Source organism: Opisthocomus hoazin, chromosome 2 (genome assembly GCF_030867145.1).
Source record: "Opisthocomus hoazin isolate bOpiHoa1 chromosome 2, bOpiHoa1.hap1, whole genome shotgun sequence".
NCBI classification, from domain to species: domain Eukaryota; kingdom Metazoa; phylum Chordata; class Aves; order Opisthocomiformes; family Opisthocomidae; genus Opisthocomus; species Opisthocomus hoazin.
The window spans coordinates 41542113-41564606 of NC_134415.1; the positions used below are offsets into that span (position 1 = coordinate 41542113).

The 22494-nt window shown below is 40.0% G+C and overlaps 1 protein-coding gene across 11 annotated transcripts in view; it reads right to left on the bottom strand.

Annotated features, from left to right (window-relative positions):
- Positions 1-22494, bottom strand: part of EHBP1 (EH domain binding protein 1) — a 231255-nt gene that overhangs the window by 37684 nt on the left and 171077 nt on the right. For 3 of the 11 annotated variants that reach the window (XM_075413349.1, XM_075413353.1, XM_075413348.1), the window contains 5 exons: positions 15323-15470; positions 8112-8228; positions 4863-4990; positions 2096-2237; positions 1839-1945 (listed from right to left, as the gene is read on the bottom strand). In XM_075413349.1, coding sequence (XP_075269464.1) covers positions 1839-1945; positions 2096-2237; positions 4863-4990; positions 8112-8228; positions 15323-15470 — 642 coding nt within the window. The remainder of the gene's footprint in view (positions 1-1838; positions 1946-2095; positions 2238-4862; positions 4991-8111; positions 8229-15322; positions 15471-22494) is intronic. The other 8 variants (XM_075413354.1, XM_075413352.1, XM_075413358.1 and 5 more) reach the window with 6 other exon arrangements.

Here is a 22494-nt window from a genome sequence, read left to right on the forward strand (position 1 = left end):
AAAGCTGGCCTCTTGTACCCTTTAACTTCTCAGCACTGCCCTATAGATGACCACATAAATGTCCAAATATTTCCAAAGCAGTTTGGCTGTCTTGCTGGGAGCCCAAAACCAGTCATTTAGTATCTCCAAGTTATCCTCATGTGGTTCAACAACTTTCACACAGAGTTTTGGCTGTACCGAGTCATTATGGGCTGTACACAATGCTGAAATGTCATTCCTGAAGCATGTTTTTGCATAAGGTAGGAAAAATGTATTACTCCCTCCGAGTAACCCCATCCACTTCTTCCTCCTATGCCTGCCCCAGAGCCTTGGAGAATGGTTTAAATTGGGGGAAAAAAAAAAAAAACACAGCAAAATTATTTCATGTTTCACCTGCACTCTGTAAAGGATGCAACCAAAATCACTGTCCTTTGGGAACAGTAAAACATACAGGCAATGAGGCTTATTTCCCTACTAGAGGCTAACCTGTTGCTGTGTAAGGTTCTCTGATACTTTCACCAAATGTTTTCAACTATTCTTCTGTAAACGTGTCTGAAAACATCAGTTCAGCTTCATATTCAGGCAACAGGTATAATCATCACATCAGCACATTATTTCAAATAAAGACATATTTAAACTTTAAAATTAGGGGTATGTGAATTTAAGCACATTATGCCCCCGTTAATTTGGTCCTTCTCTTCCTACACAACAGCCAACAGTATCAGCTCTAATGCAAATCCCTTTCCTACCTGTTGTATAGGCAGAAAAACAACAACAAAAATCCCTGAGAGCAGTCTCTGAAGAAAAAAAAAAAAAATCAGTCTGGGGAGTTGAGGTGATGTACAATATATTGCCTTTCATCAACTATAATTAATTGAAAATAGTATGAAAACTTCCCTAACGTCAGCATGCATAATTGTTAACAATTGTTATTAGAAGATGAAAAGAAATGCTGTGTCAGGCTGAAATATCCCAAGAGTTCATGTGTATCATCCGCATATATAATGTGAACTTACTGTGCCAGACCTGCAAAAGTACAACTGGGCTAAAAATACCTCCAGCTCATAAAAAGTTCCATGTTTTGGTGTAGATATGACAGTGGTACAAAATTGCTACTCAGCTCTAGATTGCTTCAGCAAAAATGACAAATGTGTTTAGATAAATAATGGAGAACAACAAACGACCACCATCAAAGGCTGTGTTGTGTTTTCAGACAAAAAAAATTCAGGTTAAAACTTGTTCTTCCTGCTTCTGTCCCGCAGCTGTCCATCAAAACCAGCTTTCTCCCTGCGGTCTATCAAATATTTCCCTCACAAATCAATTTTACACATGATCAGCCCATACCCCTACTGAGCTGAACCTCCCCGTTAATTAAGTGAAGAAATTACCATATATATTATATTAATGCAAACATCATTCAGCTAGTAATTCACGGCTGATCTGGATAATGGAAAGGTTGAACACCCATTAACCCAAGCCAACAAAATGGGTTGGCTGAGAAATTCTAGCAGGTCTCATGTGACTCTTCCCTCTAACTGCAGCTCTGCGGTATCTGCTATTGTAATAATTAAAATCCTCCCGGTAGATCAATACTGGAATCTCTTTATGGGAAGTGCCCTGATGGAAATGTCTCAAGGAAGCTGGGGCTGTGGAACTCTGAAAAATTCATTTTTTTTATCTGACAATTATCACCACACTGCAGACTAATTCAACAGTGCACCCCTCTCACTCTGCTTTGAATGCACTGGAGATTGACATCTAAAAAAACCTAACATCTCATTTTAACAAATAAAGGCACTATTTCCACATACAGTTTGGAATTATCAGCAATCATGAAACCAGACAAAAAATTAATATACATTAAGCACTTCATCTTCTGATGGCTTCCTCTGAGTCTCAGTTATCGCAGCCTTCTCCTCATTTCCTCTCTTTGTATCTTCCTGTATTGATCTCTGCCTTTTCATCTCTTGAAAAAAGAGGAAAGACATGTAAAATTATTATAAAGCTTGATATTTATGTATTGAAATGTGGACTTACTTTATCGGGTTTTCATATATTTATTGTTAAATATTATTAAATCATAAGATGGGAAAACAGGTTTTATATTTTCTCCTACCTGGTCTGCTCTCCACGTATTGACTGAAAGACTGGAGCTGAGTTTTTCTGACGGTAGAGTCCTTGCTGAACACAACGGGATTTCTAAACCGTTCTGCTGCTTTTTGTAATCGCTCAGCACGATGTTCCTCTGTTCCATTCTGCTGGGAAAAAAACCAGACACACAACAGTTTCTTTTGTTTACAAACGGGAAGACACGAATTTGAAAGGTACGTTTCTGCGAGGGGAAAGGAGGCAGCTTTTGCAAAGAGGATTTCACTACTCGGGCTGCGGTTTATATAGGATGAAAGTATCGGCTGCGGAAAAAAAAAAAAGGAGAAGAGTGATTAACTTTTCCCTTTTTTTTTTTGTTTAATGTGTGGTGGCAACGACTGGCTCCTTGCTATGTGGGCACCCTCCTGCAGGACTCTCTACTTACTTAACAGCCAGACGTATTAATTGTGACCGGTATTTGCCAGCGATTCCAATTTTAAATGAAAAATCACTTCTTTGCAACTTTGATTTGCCAAGCGCTGCACATGCTGCTGCCAAGTAGCGGCGTCTCTACCCCTGAACACGATCTGTATCGTTTTAAAAGCGTGTTGCCTTTAGCCTGTCTCCCTGCCCGGTAAAGAAATCTGTCGTTTTCTGTAGTCCCACAGACTTGTATGACAAGAAGAACTAGTTTCTAATTTTATGCCCATTGAGATAAACCACTAATGCTGGATGAAGGCTAAAAGGTAGGATTATAATGCTACCCCACTGAACTGCATTTCATCAGCTATAACTTTCCAAAGCCAGATTTGTAAGTAAGCCCTTTACAGCTAAGGAAACTACAATTATCTTTTCCAGAGCTTCCTATGTTAATACTGGTAACAAATTCAAATGGTTCTATCAACACGAAATATCCCAGAAGACTGAACCACCGCGGTGTGTGGAAACTGCAGATACCGAGGTGCTGTGTACCAAACAAATATTTCATTTTATACCTAATCTTTTATTATTTTTATTAAGTGTTTTGAAAGTAAATAGGGAAAGGCTAAGATGCATGACTAATAGCTAAGCCTGCTGAATGCTGAAACTGGTTATCAAAAGCTACCAAGACTTTGCCCTTCCTCTGCATTGAGACAATCGGTAATGAGGGAGTTCTCCAATGGCCTATTCTCTAGCCTCAAGGAGGCCGGGGATACACAATCCCCAAGGGAAGGTAACAGTTTATCCTTTTCCACAAACACAGAATGCCTCATTTAGAAACGTGTAAACTGCATTTTATTAAAAACCAAATCCACCTCAATGCCGAGAGCTCCATGAGAACAGATGGACACCATATATTCCTTATAATGCCGCTTTCCAACTCTTCCTTTAGAAAGACGTACACAGAGATAAACTGCTAAGTTGCACCTTTTGTGGGGGTACCTTAAAAAAAGCAACTCCTTCACGGAAGCTTTTCACAAGGAGAAATACCATTTTCATCAGGTTAGGTGATACCAAATTACCCTAAGAGGTGGCCCATGTGTCATTTGTTGAATTAAGCTTAAAAAAGTATTGCTCATACCCCCAGACAACTTTTCAGCTGCACTAATCGAGTGGTTATGATTCTGGTTAAATAAAAGGTGGTTTCTTGTTATTAGCACAATAACCATCTGACAGCCTAAACCAGAGTCTTTACCAAAATAAACAAACATGACTAATTTTTTAGGCCTGGCAACATGCTAAAATATCAGTGTGATTAGCCAGTAAATCCCATTTTAAGAAACCTTTTTATGACTGGGGACTTCTGCCACTTTACAAATGTATTCCTCTAAGCCCACTAATTCAGTTAGCCTTTTCAATCCATTGTATTATTCTTGGGCCAGCTTCATTTTGCATTAAATCCACTGCAGAAAGCTAAATTGAACGCAAAAATCAGACTTGATCCAGGCTTCCTTTTGTTCAAAGATAGAGACCGAAAGTCCTCTGCTGCTGCCACACACTTTCATCACCAATTTATAGGAACCGACAGTGTAAGGGAAAAGCAATGAAAGTCATTGTTTTGGGACTTCAAAGCATCTCTGTATCTGGGGAAGGAAATCCTTTCAGTCAGCAGTGCTTTCCCCCCAGACTGCAGGTGGGTGAAAAGTTATACCCAACTGGAAGTGCCCCAGAGCCATAGGGATATTAATGACACACAGGGACTATTTTAAAAAAAATATAATAGTAAGAACACAAGGGGCCTAATTAAGAAAATGAAATGGAAAATTGATTGGTGTGCGGTTTATGTTGAAGCGGTGAACATTAAGAATAGGCAAAACGACCACATCCACTGCATACTCATGTCTATTTTTCTCAGAAGCGCTCGTTGTCAAGCAGCCGAGCATGTATGCCTTTAAAGTGTACCATGGCTTAATTTTAACGAAGAAAAAACAGAGGGTCAGGCTGGGAGGGAAGCAAATCACTGAGAGTCCAGGGAGAGTCTTGCTGCTGACTACACCAGCAGCAGGATGGAGCTTGTGCTGTATTTCTGATGTAAGTGACAACCTAAGCAATAAGGACTGAGAAATGCTTCTTGTATCTCTTACTGTTATGCCAATGACAAGTATCAAGATCAAAAAAAAAAAACGGAAAATGCGTTGATTAATCAACAGGAAAAAAATCCAGTGCATTGTAAACCATCAAACTGCACTGCCATGAAGATTTTCTGTGTTTCTTACTGTGAAGGATTTGATAAGAAATCATTTTCCTCCTCAAGAAGTACAAACCCGAAATCGGAACACACAGGTACTGAGACAAAAGCATTAATCAAAACTTACCTTAATGTCTTGCTCTGAGCTATCAGTTACAGCTTTCTGAGCAGCACTGGAGAGTGAATTTGCCACCTGTGGCTGAGCTTCTAGGAGCTTCTTCAGCTTCAAATCCACCAACTTACTGTTTTGTTCTGCTAAATATGCAAATACCACATACAACAGAGTGAGATGCATTTAAATGCAGAGTCACTACAACAATGTAGCAATTTAAAAGGTAGATTTCATTCACTTTGCTATCATTTCAAACCAAAAAAAAAGTAAAAACTAGAAGGAAAAATATTTTTTTCATGTTTTGGATTGGCATAGATTTGTGTAATGTACGTAGATAATGCCTAAATTCTCTCAAAAAATATATGTAGCACTCAGCTGAACAAGTAAACGTGCTTGAGGACAGCAGATGAAAAAACACAGAAAGCAGACAATGTTTACTTTAAGTTACTCCCAACCTGTACGTACCTATACTTTGGTATAAAAACACACTTAAAGAGCCATTTATTTTAAGACTACATGTAACAATTTATCACATATTCTAAGTACGGATAACCCCTCAAGTTTATGAACTATTAATTCAACCTAAGGCTCCTTGGCACAGCTTCTCAACATTAAAACTTCAGTATCAAAACAGACAGCTTTCTAGTAATATTTTACTATGATTTATAGAATATGTTGAAGCCATGAGAGCCGTAAAATGCTTCATAAGTGCATCAAAGGGATAGACTCAACGTCTGCCAAAGCCCCCAAATATTTTCATTAGTTCTAGCAACTTGGATCAGAGCCCAAAGAAGTAAGAGTCGAGAATTTTACCTCCCAATAATGCTCATTCTGTACGTGACCGTTGACTATATGAATTTGTAACACACCTACACACACAGTTGCCTACACATACACACATAATAAGGAGAAATGTGTTAATAACAAACCGCAGCACAGATCTCGGGAGCTAACCCTGGGTAGGAAGGCAGAATAATGCTGGCACAGAAGCCCCCAGACACAGTTTACATGCAGCACCATGCGAGAAATTGCCCCTGAAACGGAGCGAATGTAGCATCACCTGTGTGTATCATGCATGTACATCTGGGCCTTGGGTCAGACACAGAGAAAATAGCAGTTGCTATGTTTTTCTATAGGCACAGCCTGGGATTTTTCACTGCAGGCTGGTAACTTGTAGCTGGTGTGGGATGTGGAGCCATGGCTGTTTTGCCGCACAGCTTCTTCCAAGGTTTGGAGCGCTCCAATTCATGCTAGCCAAAATATTTTTGGCATGCTGGCAATAAAATGATGCCTGCCTCCAGCAGCAACGGGCTGGGTTGGGTTATGACGAAGGATAGTTTCCCTTTCCTCTGGCACACCCAGCCAGGGTGCCCTTAATTGAGGCTCACATGTAAGTACATGCACATTCTCATGGGTTTATACATAAACATCATGTAATACCCATGATATAAGAGGTTCACATTTTATCAGATACATTCACTGCAGTGTATAGTAGCATTACTCACAAATACAGACAGATGCAACATTTAAACCCAACAACTGGCAGTAAAAATAATAATAAAAAACCATTTTCTCTTCTTGAGAGAGACGGGAGGGACTACGATTCAGCAGGGGACGAATTAATTAAGATGGTCATAATGAGCCCAAACGTGAAATGTCCCTTACAGTTTTGCGTCTAGGTGCTCCCACGATATTCAGCCTTCATTAGAACTTGGTATGAATTGGCAGAATTCCACCGAAATCTGTGTATACTGATTTCTGTCACAGCTTTGGACTGCTTTCTGTATTATCACCCATTCTCTTCCTTACCCGTTTGTCCCTCTGGCTACTGTGTAGACTGAACTGCAAAATGATGTCCCAGGTTTTTTCCAGACTATCTTCCCGTGGTGGAGATCAAGCACTGGGTAATGAGTTTGTATCCCTGAGAAGGTATCTCTCAGGAAAAAAGGCCCACAGAAATAAATCTTGGTAAGTCACTGGGGCTATGTGACAGGAATATTCACTTACTGATTTTTTATTTCTCTTAAAATGAACCAGTATTTACTGGAAAATCACTTGATAGGATTCTGCTCTAAATCAGCTCAATTCAAATGGCAGAAACACTAAATATATTTTCTTATGTGTTTGGAAATCCTCAAATTAGAAAAAAATAAAGGACACAACTTTTCCATTTAAAAAAGACTAGAAAGAAAGTGCTATATACACATCTGTCAGTTTAATTGACAAAGAGCAAACACTAAATGAAGTGTTTTGATGTAATATATTATGGGTTACACACTTGGGTCCAGCTGGCATGGGCAGAACTACTCTAGAGGATGCTGTAAGAAGTTCTCTCTTGTACTACCTTTTTCCTCGATGCTGTCCTGTGCTTGCCACACTTCTCTGGGCTCGAGCTCACTTGTAGTGAGCAGAAATGCCCCAGCAGAGAGGCACACTATACTATAAAGAGGCCCGCAGCACTCCCCAGGGCTGCTGGTAACAGGCAGACTTGTACAGAGAACAAACTCCTTCAGCATCTCCCTTGTAAGATCCTGACATATTTATCATCTGTAGAGGAACCTGAACTCCAGTTTCACTTGGTTACGCTTTTTGAAAGAGGAAGTATCACTACTACGACTTCTTATTACTTGACCAGTATGTGCTATGATTATACAAGCATTTCTACAAGAAAATGCTTTTGAAATGTGTTATTGAAAATCTATTACTTGAACTTTGTAAAGTGAATAGGACTAATTCTGTTCAAATTTATACCTCCATGGCCCCACTGGAGCAACAAGGTATAAATACAAGAACTGGTCCTCAGGAAGGAACCAGAGGGATACCAAGTCTACATGAAAACATAGAGATGCTTTTGCTCCTCTTCACTGAGCTGATGGGCCAGGATGTCGGTGCAGAGAGTGGCAGTTGTACTCACCAACGCGACTGCTCACTCCTCTGGCCTGCCTACCTTTCTTTGCTGGGACGACCTAGGCAGGGTGATTTCAGGTGGCTCTGCTTTACAAATCTGGCATGGGGTCCCCTTCCCCATCAAACAGGAAGACATATTTAAATCTGCCATTGTTGGAAATCATGATTTTGTTGCTGATTTTAAATTTCAACTAATCATGAGTGCAAAATATTAAAAACAGTAAGCATTATAGTTTAAAAGACCTGAAAAGGCACAAAGGAATAAAGCTATGACAGAGAGAAGGAGTACATCAGTACTTATATGATGATGGAGTGTTAGTCATGCAAAATACACAAAATAGCCATTATTTAAATTACCCGTTGAATCAAGGTCATTTTCTAGGTTAGTAAGCTCATCTCCACCTCCAGTAACAGAGCATTCAGGAACCTCCTCGTTAGTATCTATCTCAATATTATCATCATCCTCATCCTCATCTGTAGGAACATACAGCATTAAGGTTAGTATTTTCTTATGTACATGCACCACATCACTAAAAAAAAAAAGAATGCTTTGGTGAACAAGCTGAGTTACGATAAAAATGCAAATCATTAAATAAGTCTGGAAGGAGATTTCACTCTGTTCACTCATGGATTTATCTTTAAACTGATGCAATTCAATATACACACAGGGGGCTCTGCTGGAAAATCCTGCCACAATAAAGGTAGTCTGGCCTTAGCAGCGGCTATTCTCTGTGCTGAATCTCTGGCTAACTCGGAAAAGCACATGTGCTTTTCCTTGTAACTCCAGTCAAAATAATTTCCCGTAGGCTACCAGTTCTGTATAACGCAGAGTGGGACCCAGGTGCTGAAGCCGGCACACGGCAGGTTTGGATGGCTCTGGTCAGCAGAAGGACCTGGGAGCTGCGGTCTCTGTGAAAGGCAGCAGCTCCCGGTACTGAGTTCCCAGCTCGGTGAGACTTGCTGCTCCTTACTTTGCACAGTATATCACAGACTGGTGATCACTTTACCTTGCTTAGGTGTTAATGTCTCCTACCACTTCTGATACCAGGAGCAAAACTACCACCTGGAACACCACGCTTTGCAAGCGCTGACCTCAGGTACAGCAAGAGCACACTCACAGATTGCTGCCTTACTGCACCACTTTGAATTAGCATTGTTTGTAACCTACATACATTTTAAATATAATAATAATTGTAATTATACTTTATATTTTTATGGGATCTTTCTACCGAGTTTCTCAGAGCAGCTTATGAATATCACTTGTAAATGAGCCCCATAATGTTTTATGAAGTAGGCGATTATTATAATCACAATTATGATGATGATGTAGGTAAATTATGGCACAGAAAGAGTAAGTAACCTGAGGAAGATCAAATAGCAAGTGCTGAACTGTGAAGTGCAGATCCCAGAAAAAGTCCTGACTCACATTTTCAATACAAATATATAATCAAATTAAAGTCCATAAAAGCTAGATTAGTACTTTCAAAGCATGTAGTTGCATTGTATTTACTCACTTTCAAGTCTCATATCAAACACTATCTACACTTGTTCAGACTTATACGAACATTTTTTTCCTGCGTATGTATGCATGAGTGTAAAAATGACAAAAAAGAGAAGGCTGGCGTCTGTCTGGAGAAAGACGACACATACAGTAACTAAAGGAACTTTAGAACACTTCACAATAGGAAAATACTAACTATAATTACAGGACAGTGCTACACTCAAACACCATATAAACAGAAAGGATCCCAAACATTGTACCAAGATGCCATAATCTTGAATGCCACACTTCCCCATAACTTTGGGGAAGTTTAGACCAGCATTAGTGCTGATCACTCGTATGTTTGCACTTCAGGCCCACACTGCTGACACACAGGTCATACAGTTGTTTCTCTTCTTCACCCCTTTATCTCTACAATCCCTATAACTCCCATTTTACAAGCCTGTTGACTTTTTTATATGTCTGCTACTCTTTTCAAACCATCTTCTCCCTCAATTCCTCTGTAATTAATCAATGTCCTTTGCCAAGATCTGCTGATTCAGGGTAAGGCTCTTGCTGTGATAGACAGAAGCAAAGAAGTTTCTGTTTCAGTGTCTTATTCAGCATGTGTTGTGTGCATGATGGAGCAGCAGTCTGTGAAGCAGGACCCCTCTGCTTCAGCTGACCACCATGACTTCCCTGGGCTCCTCTCCACCAATTCTCAATGGTCCCTGGAAGAGTCAGCTTTCTTTCAAATTGGCCCAGCTTAAGCCAGATGGATGGACAAGAACATCTCTCCCCAGTAAAATCAGGATCTGCGACCAGACCTAGGACCTGACAGATGGTGCTTCAGGTGTACAAACGGGTGGGCAGAAACACTCAGGACTTGCTGCAACATCCTTTCTGTTCCCACTTAAATTCACACAGATGATTCTGTGACCTAGATTCCAGTTACTTCAGGTAGCAGGGAGGTAGGTGAACAGAGTAGAAGGGCACAGTGTGATCATCATGAGGTGGAGAAAGGGATGGGGTAAAAAGCAGACTGAAGGGAAAAAAAGAGAACAGTGGAGCTGCAACAGCAACAAGTCTGAAGTAACCCTGCCTTAAAGTGCATAGGAAATGTGTCTCGGGTTTTCTTCAAGGCATCTCTGCTTTTTCTAATGAGGAGCTAGACTTCTCGCATGATTTTAAATACTTCATGAGAGCATCAGGGAAATTTAGTGGCACTCAGGCCACAGTACTCTCAAACGCATCCTGGAGCTCATGGTGGCACACTGAAAGCACGACGAGCCTAACGGCAGCAAAGAGCCATGTTCCTTTGGAGGAGGTGGAATAGAATGAAAGAGGGACCCTGCAGCGGCAGAAGGAAATCAAACCCGCCTCAAGCCCAGAGGCAGGCAATGACTTTCCAAAGCACCCCAAGAAGTCAGTTAGCAAGGTCAGCTCGCAACTACCAGTCATCCAGCTGGATGCTGGATGTGTCAAAACAATCTAAACAAGATGACAGGGTCTAAGACTACTGGATACTAAAGGAATGCTTATATTAGATTATCTGATTTTCTTTAATTTAATACAGCAAGATGAGATCAGAGGCACTGTCTTTGACACCACCATTTTAGGTAATAAAAGAGATGGGCATGTTGAAGACACCAGTTCCTAGTGTCAGATAATGACCTGACCTAGTATTTAATTTGAAGTTGGCAGGCTATGACTGAATATGATTATCAGGACATTTACACTTTATTAAAAAAAAAAATAAATTAAAAGCATTAATTTGAAGTAATTTCAGAGATTTTCAAATATCTTTCAAAAACTACAGATTCCTTGTTTTAAACTACTCTAGGGGATTTTTTTGTTTGTTTGGTTGGTTTTTTTTTTCCCCAGTCTTCCAGTGTATTAAAAAGGGAAATGTGTTTAGCGAGCATGTTACAACAAGATTTTGCAATTATAAATGATAAAAGGAACAACATGACGAAGAGATAACATATCTTTTATGAAAAGAACAAATTACTAGTGTGAAAAACTTAAAGCACTTAGTCTAGAACCAAGGCACGTAATTAGAAGAGTACTAAAGAACTGCTTCCTTGAAAAGTATGTAAACGTGGATCCTACAAAGACAGCACAGCTTTACTATGTTGCAGAGAAATGAACAAAATTAAAGATAAAGGATTAAGTCAACAACTAAACAGCAACAACCATTACCTACACAGCCCGGACTGCAGTCTGGACTGAAGAGAGTGAAATAAGAAACTTTTGGAACCAAGTGGACATGTCAGAATACTGGTGGAAAAAAGAGCCAGAGACATTTTATAGCTCGCATATCTTACTACTTTTCAGATTAAACTCTGTCCTTAGAATTTGTGGTCAAACTGATATTCTCTGGACTTGGTTTAAGGTTGTCCACATTTGAAGGAGTCATAGCAGACTGCATCAATTTCTAGATGAAATTATAAAGGAACAATTTTCACAGAAAGGTAAAAGCACTGATGGGGGTTGGATCACAATAACGGGAGAAACATATGTAAGCTGTCACTGGAGTTGCATGAACAGGACTTGCTCTTTAGGGAAGAAGATGCCTCCAGGACTGTCTCTGGGAAACCCTTCAAGCTTGTGGATATTCAGTTTATTTTGTTTCAGGTATGGAATTCGGTTTAAAGCTACAGGATGTGACAGGAGCATCTGAACAGTAATAAAAGAAGCAAAGGCGGGGAATGGAAGAAATGCAGGGTCAAAATACCGGTTCAGCGTACAAGAAGTCAGATGACAGGACAAGAAAGCATGGCGGTAACTGCCAACAGATACAAATACTGCCTGTTAAAAATAGAAAATGGAGGACTTAACACTGTTTTATGAGTCGGAGACAAAGCATGATGAGTAAGCCTGATCTACCCCGTACATTCCCTCCAAATCATTGCCTCAGAAGTAAAATCTGCAGCTTACCCGGAAAACCTTAAGCATACAAGTGCAATGCAATGCCAGCTGGCTTTCTTGGTAAGTTTTTTAACTGCAGTACCTCTTTCCAGCTTTTGTTATTAATTCCAAATTTTTTGAAAACTTTTTTTTGTCTTACAATGCAATTGGATGCTGCATCTCCCGTGTTTTTCCCTCCCTACTCTTCTAACACCTCTTTTCTGTGATGTTCGTGAGTTCTTTCTCTTCTCCCCTTCCAGTTTTGCCTATTTTTGGCACTTTTTTCACGAAAGCCTCTTCACACTATGCTTGTCTTACCCCCTGCCCTCTCCATTGCTCCCTCCCTCCGCTGCCTACTCACCACCTCCAGATCTGACATACATCCTCACAAAGATGCCATCTCAAATAAAGGATGGAGATGTGCCACAGAGTAAATAAAACATGCTGCCCAAATCCCACAAGAGTAGACGGGTGTCCCACTGCATGGGGACAACATGTAGATAAGATGTCAATTCGTTTGTCCCATTGCTGCTGGGAGAAGGGAGGATATTTGGATTCCTGTCTTGATACTGTCCCTGGACCCATCTCAAGGCATCCGCTTATCAGCCTGAAGCTAGTAGGACATCTAATAAATTTGAAGCTGCCATCCCAAACCCTCTGGCAGTTGGCAGGAAGAAGTATTTTCTGTCTCACATGCCAAATAACCTATGGAAAAGACTGGATTTCGTAGCAAAAGGATGTTGCTTATCCAGGAAAGTTTCAACTTGCCATAGGCATTTGAGTTTTTCAGACCACGATTAAAAAAGCCTTTTAACAGAGAATGTAGCACCAGTGCCAAAGCATGAAACTCTTAATGAGCATACAGAAACACTGAAAAAGAGATCGCTTTTTCACCTACAATAGTGAGAAAGAAGTTAGTCTTTAAAAACTCAAAAATCCCAAAGGTGAAATACCACTTTTTTCTGGCATAACTGAATTGAGAGAGAGGAAAATGACATGGTACATTCTGGTTTTGTAAATTAAAACGTGTGGCAATCAATGCAGAAGAGAGATTAATGAAGCATAATGGACAAGAGAGCTTGAAAGACATAAGATATTACTATAAGCTTGTCTTGGGTATTGCATAGGGAATACTACACACAGAAAAGAACTGCATGTGAATGTAGTCAGTAGTAATATTCAGAATCCAGCTGTAATAAGGAGACTGTCTATTAAATCCTAGTTTTTGGTGGAAATAAAAAAAAATGAAAAAGAACAAACCCAGAAATAATTATAATTTACTTGGTTTATAAAGTGTTGGTGCTACTTCACAGAACTAGTTCATTTTAGAAGAATTAAATTCTTGAGTGGAGATCTAGTGTGGCACCTGATATTACCAGTGGTGTGGCAGAAGTATGTGGAAGATGTGCCATAAGGAAAGCTTTTTGAGAATGAGTCAGTAGAAGGAAGCGCTATAAAATGCCCATTGACATATAAAGACCAAAGAGGAATAAAAGGAGATAGGGAATGAAAAATGGAAGTCCAAGAGAAGTTCAATTAGCTTGGCTGAACTATTGTACAAACAAAGAAAAATCAAGGTAGGAAATATAAACCAAGGAGATAACTCAAAGCACATGCAAAAGTAGAAAGCAGTGAAATTGCTATACTGGGTAAAACCCAACCGGCAGAGTGGCGCTAACTTTATAAGCAAGTTGTCATCAGCACTGATACTGTCTCCTCCTTTAACAACACTGAAACTCTCTGAGCGTGTATGCAATCTAAATATAAAATATATATATATGCACAGTACACAGTTACCTCTGAGACTGTTTATAAATTGAATGAAGGGCAGGAAGAGCAACAACAAAATTCAGAGGAAAGTATGAAAAGGTAAGGCCACGTCACAGAAAGCGGCATACTAGGATATTTAGCAACACCACAAGTGAGTCATTGCAAAAACAAGGTAACTCCTACCCAGCTCAGCACTCAGGATATACACAGAAAGTGTACCTTACTTGGAGGGGAGAGATGGCAGGAACAGCTATGTACAGGCATGATAAAATAGTGAGGAGGAAGTAATTAAATAATGTAGGATGGGGAGTCATAAATTGTGAAGACGGATGAAGAATGCCATAGTCTACTTAATATACAAGTACTGTGCCATTTTGCTCAGCCTGTCTTACTCCCTCGCTGTCAAGGATGTAATTTTCCTATTTGTCATGAATGAGAGTTATGTTGGCAAGCTTGGTTTACTGGGCACAGAGGAAAACTGAAGAAGGGACCAAAAGGGAGATGTACAACTAACTGCTTTTCTCTTTGGTGTTAAATGGAACAGAAGTGTAGGGTTCAGAGTGCAATAAGACTATATTTGAATATATTTGCATACAAAATAAACACAGTAGAGAAGAAAAAATTATTGTTGTTGAATCTACATGCATCGTGAATGTAAAGCTGGGTTTTCCTGACATGTTGGCTAAATCACATGTTAGGATGAGCAACACAGTTTCCCTTTAGAACATCTATAAGATACTAAAAGAGCAAGGAGCCTGTACTGAAACATGTGCTCAGCACCCATTTGAGTCTGAGTGACACCACATAACTCCAGCTCGTAGCACTGGCAGGTATATGAATTTTAATGACATTTCAAAGTCAGTTTAATAACATTATAGCAATATTACAACTCAAAACCTGTAAAGGCAAGTGGTATGACAAAAGACTGCCATCTAAAATCAAAAGGTTGTTACCCCCACCTCCCATGGGCCACCTTTAAAATTCTCTTCCCAAGGAGCCTTTTGAACACTTATAATACAAAATAAAGTTTCTTAAGTATTTCTAATGTTGTTTTCCCCTAAAATTATATCCATGCTCCTATATAAAAATATATATTGAAGAGATTTTAACCAACAATCATAAAATTCTACAAAATTGTAGGTAATGAAAAATTTGCAAATAATGGGCCAATACAAGCTACTTGTTCATGTAACTTTTTTTTCTTTCAATCACATATATGCTTTTCTTTTAATTGCTGGAAATTAAGTGACACAACGCTGATTCAGGAAACATATCTACAGCCAGGTCTTTGGATATGTGCACCTGATGAACAACAATGTTTTGAAGTGTGAATAAAAGTGATACCCGAAAAGGTCTTCTCTGGTTTCTAGGTTGCCATAGGAATAAGATACAAGGTTCCTCAGCTCACCTCCAGATGCCTTTGACCTTTCTTTCAACTTTTCTGCAGCCATTTCACTGTAGCTAGGAAGTTCTGACATCTTCACTCCAGATCGAGCTTCTGCTATTAGCTGACGAGCTCTCTCTCTCAGCTGCCGACGCCGCTCTTCGTCTTGCTGCTAAGATATATTGAACAGTTGCCAACTCAGTAATTGACAGAAATGCAATTTCATTCTCAATCTGATCATCATGATAGTAACTGGTTTACAGCATGGTGCTTGGCCCACATTATAAATAGGATGCTCGATATCAGTCGGGTGTCACACCACAATTTTTAAAGACATCCATGAATCAGATTCTTTTTAAAGCATTCCCCAAATTATTATTGCATCAAAAACCTAATTATTTTCAATTTAAAGCATTTATAAATTGTGTTCTATAAAAGTACCTTGATGAAAATTCTCAGAAACTTTTGTCTCAAAGTAACAGCTACAAAAAGTTTTACTGTGATTATAAAAATGGTTTTACTAAATCGAATTACTCGTTTGAGTAATATTCTCTCATAGAACTGAAACAAGAAGTCCGACGTTGCTCTCGGTTACTCCAATCACCAAGCTGACTTTAAAGTGTAAAGTAACATCAAATCGGAGGCAGGAAAGGAATCTAATTCTTCCACTTCACTGGATACTTTTTTTTTTTTTTAATAAACTAATGAAAGAACAATAGATGCCAGAGCAGAACAGACTTTGCATCGCTTTAAAACATCCCACTAGTGGGGCTTTGGTCAGTAATTAAAGAGATCACATTGGAACCACCTCAGATAGCGCTGTCCCACTAAAGCTTGTAACTAACTCAGAAGCACGATAATATTTCAGTTACACAAATTAGCAAAGTCCCACAGCATGAAAATTTTGGAAAAGATCAACCCAGCATACCAAAAAAACGTTAATAAAAAGATGTGTTTAAACATATCTATAAGAATCCATTAAACCATAAGGGAAACAATTTCAGTTTTCACCTTAAAAATTTTTTTTTTTTAAAGTTAGGGCTGTTTTCCCCATCCCCTCAATATCAGAAATGTTCGTAAGTGCAACAAAGTCAGCGTTTGGCTTTAAGTCGGATCTGCCGATAAGGTTGTACTGTTGACAAAACGACCAGGGTAAAACCCAGGTATAGGCAGTTGACCTGAACTAAGTGGAATATAACAAACTGCCTAATTTTGGAGAGCCGTCCTGGCAGCCTTCCCACCAACCCAGAAACTGAGCATCCCACACCTGCAGATGCTGGTGAGAGCTGCTGCTAAGTGCTATTTAGCTTAAGCAATCATTAATAAAACAAGCGCAAAATACTAATTAGGTACATTTTATCCATTTCCATGTAAATTGTTTGTTTGTAGCTATTTACTCAGCATTGTTCTCGGCACAATAGAAAAAATGCAAATGACTGAATCAGAATGCAGCCCTAATGGGACTTTCTGTTTATAACCATTAGCCCAGAGGTGTGCTGTAATTCAATCCTCAAGCAGCAAGATTTAGCCTCATTAACAGCTTGCATGGGCAGGTTACAACTCATAAAACCCTACAGTAAACAAAGTATATGGACACAGCACAATATCTTGTCTCTGAGTGACAGAACCCTGATTCCCTATCAGATCGCTTTGATTTACTTTTCTCCTAATGTCCTTCCCCTGGAAAGACGATTCTGCCTGGGCCCTGCAAGGCAGCGGGATGGCACGTTGGCTTTGTTTGCTTTCTCACCCTTTAGCTTCCCAGAAGGCACAGAGCAACAGTTCCATCAAAAAAACTTCTCTGGTAAAGTACACGCTAGACAGACAACTGGAAAGCTTCCCCCCTTGCTCCTACGCACTATAATAATCAATTTAATTTAATTTCTAGCCAGCCAACGGATACAGCAACCGATTTTACTTCGACCCGTGGTATTTGGTAACATAAATCACATTGAATTTTACATGAAATAAAAGTGCTCATATATCTACTACTTGTAATTCCTGAGATATAGGAACTCGTGGGTTTGATTTAGAGGACTTTCAAGAAGGAACGTGTAAAATTTATATTAAGGTTCTCATGCTGTTTAACGTTAAACAATTTAATCTACTGCGGCCCACATAGTTTAAAATAAGGCCAGTTACGTGTTTGTGCCAAATGTGCCCTAAACTGAGCAGGCTGACTCCCCCCTCTCCTTTTCTCCCCTCCTCCAGCAAGAGAATTTGTATGGTGAATTATTAGCATAGTCATTAACGTCCCGGGGATCACCAAGCAAACACAGATTATTGCGGCTTGTGTTTGTGCAGATCAAGCCAATCATCACCGGCAGATAAGAGAAAAATCAGCCTAGTTCTTGCTTAAATTCAATTCAGGTATTTGAACCCTCAGTTACTGAGCTTGGCAGAGGAAACACTGGCGAAAGGAGCCATGAAACTGAGAGCAGAAAAAGTAGGTAGATTAAGTTCTGAGGTACAGAACAATTACTAAACAGCAAATAATTCCCCTAGATTTTGGAAAGGAAAGCACTTGGGACAGGCATGAACACAGATGTTAAAAAAACCCCAGGAGACACGAAGAGAAGCTCTGCACCAAGAAAGGACCACGCAAACACACATACAGTGATTTTTCTCCTGTACAGCTGAAGAGAAAACTCAGTAAAATCTTTCACCTTTTGACATGAACCTGACATGCCGAAGAGACATTAAAGTTTGCTCTGTTCTTTTCCCCCAATTACTTTGCAATGGTCTAAAGGTCTGCCACGCGGATGCACAGCAAGGAAAACTTCACCATTTAAGGACAAACTCTTCAAGAATAAGCAATGTAATTCCTTGTTTCCCTCCTATAAAAATGTATTGGTATGCAATTTTTATATTTCACAGTTCACCGACATCTCGGCAAGCTTTCTTCCACTGCTTCAATGGTGCTACTTTTAATTTTATCCTCCTTAGTCCTAGTAATTAAAGTGATCAGCAGTGGCATCCCAACGGCTTTGACACAGCTACAACCCCCTAGCAGACTCTGGCTTTTAAGGGGAAGGGGGAGAAAAAAAGGACGGGAGTTTCATTTCACTGGAACAAGAAAATCAAGCTTCTCCAATCCTCAACTTTATCCAATTGTTCTTTCAGCAGCCTTTGGATCTTAAGAAACAAATAAAAATGGCTGCCATTAGGGGGTCCTTTTTGTACTCGCCGCAGATGGCAATGACTGACATTACTTTGGCCAAAACGATGCCGTGGATTTGGGAAGGTGAATTCGAATGTGAAGCCCTGGCGGGGCAGTTTTGGAGATCATTACCCAGCCAGCAATGTCGCTTGGCGGCAGCAGAAGCTGAGAGCTGACCAACTGTGTAAAATATTGAGACTGGTGGAGTCTTGCAAGGGAAATAAAAACCCCCAACCACCTCCATAAAACCCATCTCCTTAAATCACTAAGATTTCTGCACTCTTCTTACATTAAAAAAAAAAAAGAAAAAAAAAAAAAAAAGAAAAAAAAAAGAAAAAAGAAAAGAAAAGAAAAGAAAACCCTCTGCCAGAGATTTTCAGTTGTCCTTTGGCAGAATTTTGGGAGGATCCAAACTGAGATTACACCAGAAGTCTGATAATGTCTCATCCTCTCCCTACAAAAAATATAATCCTGTGAGCTGCATTTATTTGATGTTTAAAAAGAAAATTCTTTACAGTGTCTATAGACTCGGGGGGGGTGGGGCAGGGGAGGGGGAAGTGGTAAATTGGTGACACTCCACAGCAACGAAATTAAACCAGAATTGTACCTATGAGGGGGAGCGATTCCTGTAGCTGTCGGTTTCAAACTTGTCCATGGTCTGCCCCGAGTGCACAGAACATCTAAGAGAAAGGACTTGACTGCCACCTCTTTCATCATTAGACAGGAAGAACGGCTCTGTTATTAGCCATTCAGAAAGAAAAAGACTTCTGTGCTTGTCCAGAGGCAAGGATTACCAAAATGTACCTATTCAGTTAGTAGAGAAGACAGAATAAAAAAAAATTTAAAAAATAAAATTACACGAGCTTTAAAGGTTTGGGCAGGCTGGGTTTTACTGTGACCTTGATCGGCTCTTGTTTGAGTAAATAGGATTTGGGATGAAACATTAAAACTGTTTAGCAGATCTTTTCAAACCATTTCAAACTTTTGTTCTGTTGGTTTATAATATAACCAGACATGCTTGTAAATGGCCACACCTGCTCATTTCTCTGGGGATGGCCTGATCTCTGCCTTTTCTAACAAAGAAAGGACGGGAGAAAAAAAATCAGCCTTTCTTGTTGCAAAACAGAGTGGAAAGTCAAAATCTTTCTCAGGTTTGTCCCATCTGGTCAGATTAAATCTTTGATCACCCTGGGGACCACATTTATGTTTGGTCTCTACTACTGTTTCAGGACAGCTCAAAACACACAGGTAGCGAGCAAAACATCAATTGCTAAGCAGAGAACACTCGACATAAACAAAAGTGCACTGGCTTTGGATTTCTGTGGCATCAGATCGTAGCAAGTGGTCAGCAAAGAAAGACATAAACATCTTAGATATTTTCTGACTTCTGTCTGATGTCTCCATCAGCTACCTTACTACCAATAAACTGTATGCAGCTTGAAAAGCATATTTTCATGAGTGCATATCACAAAAAATGTATCAAATCACTTGTCTTAAAGAAGCAGCTATTGGCTTATGATCTATGGCACTGATGGACTACTGAGACAAGACAGAATGAAAACAGAAGAAGCCCAAAGTCTAAAACTGGAAGAATCATAATGTCTTAACAAAGCTGTCTCCTTTAAGAAAAACAAGCCCTCAAAATTCACAATAAAATGGGGCTGTATGGCTGTAAAATGGAATACATCTCCTTAAACCTATGAGGTATTTTTAAAGAAATGTTAGCCAGCAATTTTTATTTCTTTTTGTAATATAATTATGTTGTACTGGAAAACCTACAATTCATTTGGTATAGTATTTCTGGTGTGAAGAATGCTCGCTGTAGAAAAACAATCCATTCATAATTTAATCGCTCATGTCATTGTGAAATTGAGAAACTCTTAGTTTACTGAATGAAAAAAAAAATACATATATTTGAAAAAAAGAACGGCTGACTAAGTAAGTATCACCTTGTGCTACATCCAAGGCCTCTTGCTGGTTGTCTGGCTGCTCTTTTGTAGGCAAAAAGGAGCTGAACGCTCTCTGGCTCCTTAGATCTGGCCCAACAAATGCACTGCCAGTCATGCACATGGATCCAGCTTAAAACCCAGTGTGAGCCTAAAAGAAGCTAGTCAAACTGGCACCTACTCATGCAGAAGGAGATAGATTTGTCATGACAGGCTGATTATTCAATGTAAAGAAACAGTTTAGCTTTTCTAATCTGGTACAAATACATCTTTCTCAGAGAAAAAAGTAAAAGGTCTAACAGTTCAAGTATTTAAAGTAAAGAAACCAACAAAAAAATTGTAACGTCAAAGTGAACCATAGGTATTTGTGCTAGAGCATTCTGCAAAACAGCCCTGCAGTTCTATTCAGATAAATAAGACTTAACCCGTTTAACCCTTTAGGAGCTGCACATCTACGCAACGATCAAGGCAAGCATTTCCATTTCACACTGCACTTGGCTCTACGGCAAGTTTTAAGGACAAGCTGAAATATCTAATTCCAAATACACTTTCTGTTTCCCTTCTCTTCTCGCTCGCCTGCACCGATACTAAAAGCGAGGCGCTCTCCCGGCAAACAATGCGAGGGCAGCCTTGCCTACCGACGGGGCTCCCGAGAACGATCATCGAGAAAGTCGATCTCAACCAAAAGCAGCAACAAAGCCCTCTGCTAACTTCTTCCCTGGAATTTTCTCTGCTTATGCAAGTTTGTGCTCTCCCTCATCTGGGAAGTATGATCAAGGACAACAATCACCTAAGGCGTCGGGATGCAGAAGCTTGTTACGCCTGTCACCATGGTTGTCAATGCTACTGGCATTGCCCACAAACAGGGTCTCCAGCGTGCACGCTGAGAAATATTCTGAAATTGTGCCATCATCCAGACAGGGCACAGCGTCCGATCTGAGGTCGATAGGTCTAAAGACGGTATTTTCTGTGCCTTTCCACAGCCGAGTTACAGACAGAAGTTGAAGAAGCTGCTTACTCATTGTAGGAGTCAACATTCATCGAGCTCCACTTAAAGGATTTTCTCTTGTGTAAACTTGACTTTATATTTAAAAAAAAAAAAAAGTGGCGTTATGAAACAAAGACTTTTGGCAAGCGTATGGGATGCGTAAGCTGGAGAGCAGCATCTTTCAGACTGCCATCCTGGGAAGCTTCCTTCTCCGGCGGGCAACCCTGTGCCGAGGGAGGAGGACGTGCCCTCCTGAGGAATGCTCCCCGTTCACTCCCAGCCAAACAAAGCCGAGCCGGCTGCAGGGCGCCTCCGAAAGTTGCTCCCCCCCCCCCTTCCCTTCTCTTAATTTTCAGGGGAGGGTGGTGGGATCCCAGTCCACTTGCATGTGACGAGAACAGATAGAACAAGTGCAAGCCCTATGCCTCCCTGGATCCTATTCTGCTGGGTTTTTTTGAAAACGTCCTGCAAACTGCTGGCAGCTTGTTTTTAATGGAAAATACCAATCGCCTAGGATCTATACCTAGCCTTTTGCCAATAATGAGAAAACTTCACCTTCTGTCCCCAGCAATTCTTAGGAAATCTTTTGCTGTTATTCCTACAAATCCAATTACAGATTGTTGAGTAGCTAGTGGAGTAAGCTTATTGAGGAGTGTCACATCACTAAGTCGTGCGTATGTGTTTCAGTTTGTAATGTGGTCTGAGCCGCTGTAGAGGTGTCAACTTAAAATGCAAGTAAGTAGCAGAACAGGGCTAATCCCAGCCACTACTCCCCTGCAGCCAAATTGTAGCGCAATGAATGACAGTGGAAATGCAAAGATGCCACTGTGCTTATCACACACAGCCAGATGGTGGACCTGGATCAATGCACACATGCCACGATCAATGCATTTGATAAAGAATTAAGAAGAAAACTGTACATGTTATCAAAGAACTTGTACATGGCATAATTATGATTCTGCATGTGCTTACTGATGATATTGGAGACTCAGAGGCAGGTGATAATGAAACTGATAGGAAGAAATAGCTTAAAGGCTACAGCATATGGCCTCAGCACTAAGAAATCTTGTCAAATAGTTCAGAAAGCTTTTTTAACTGTTAT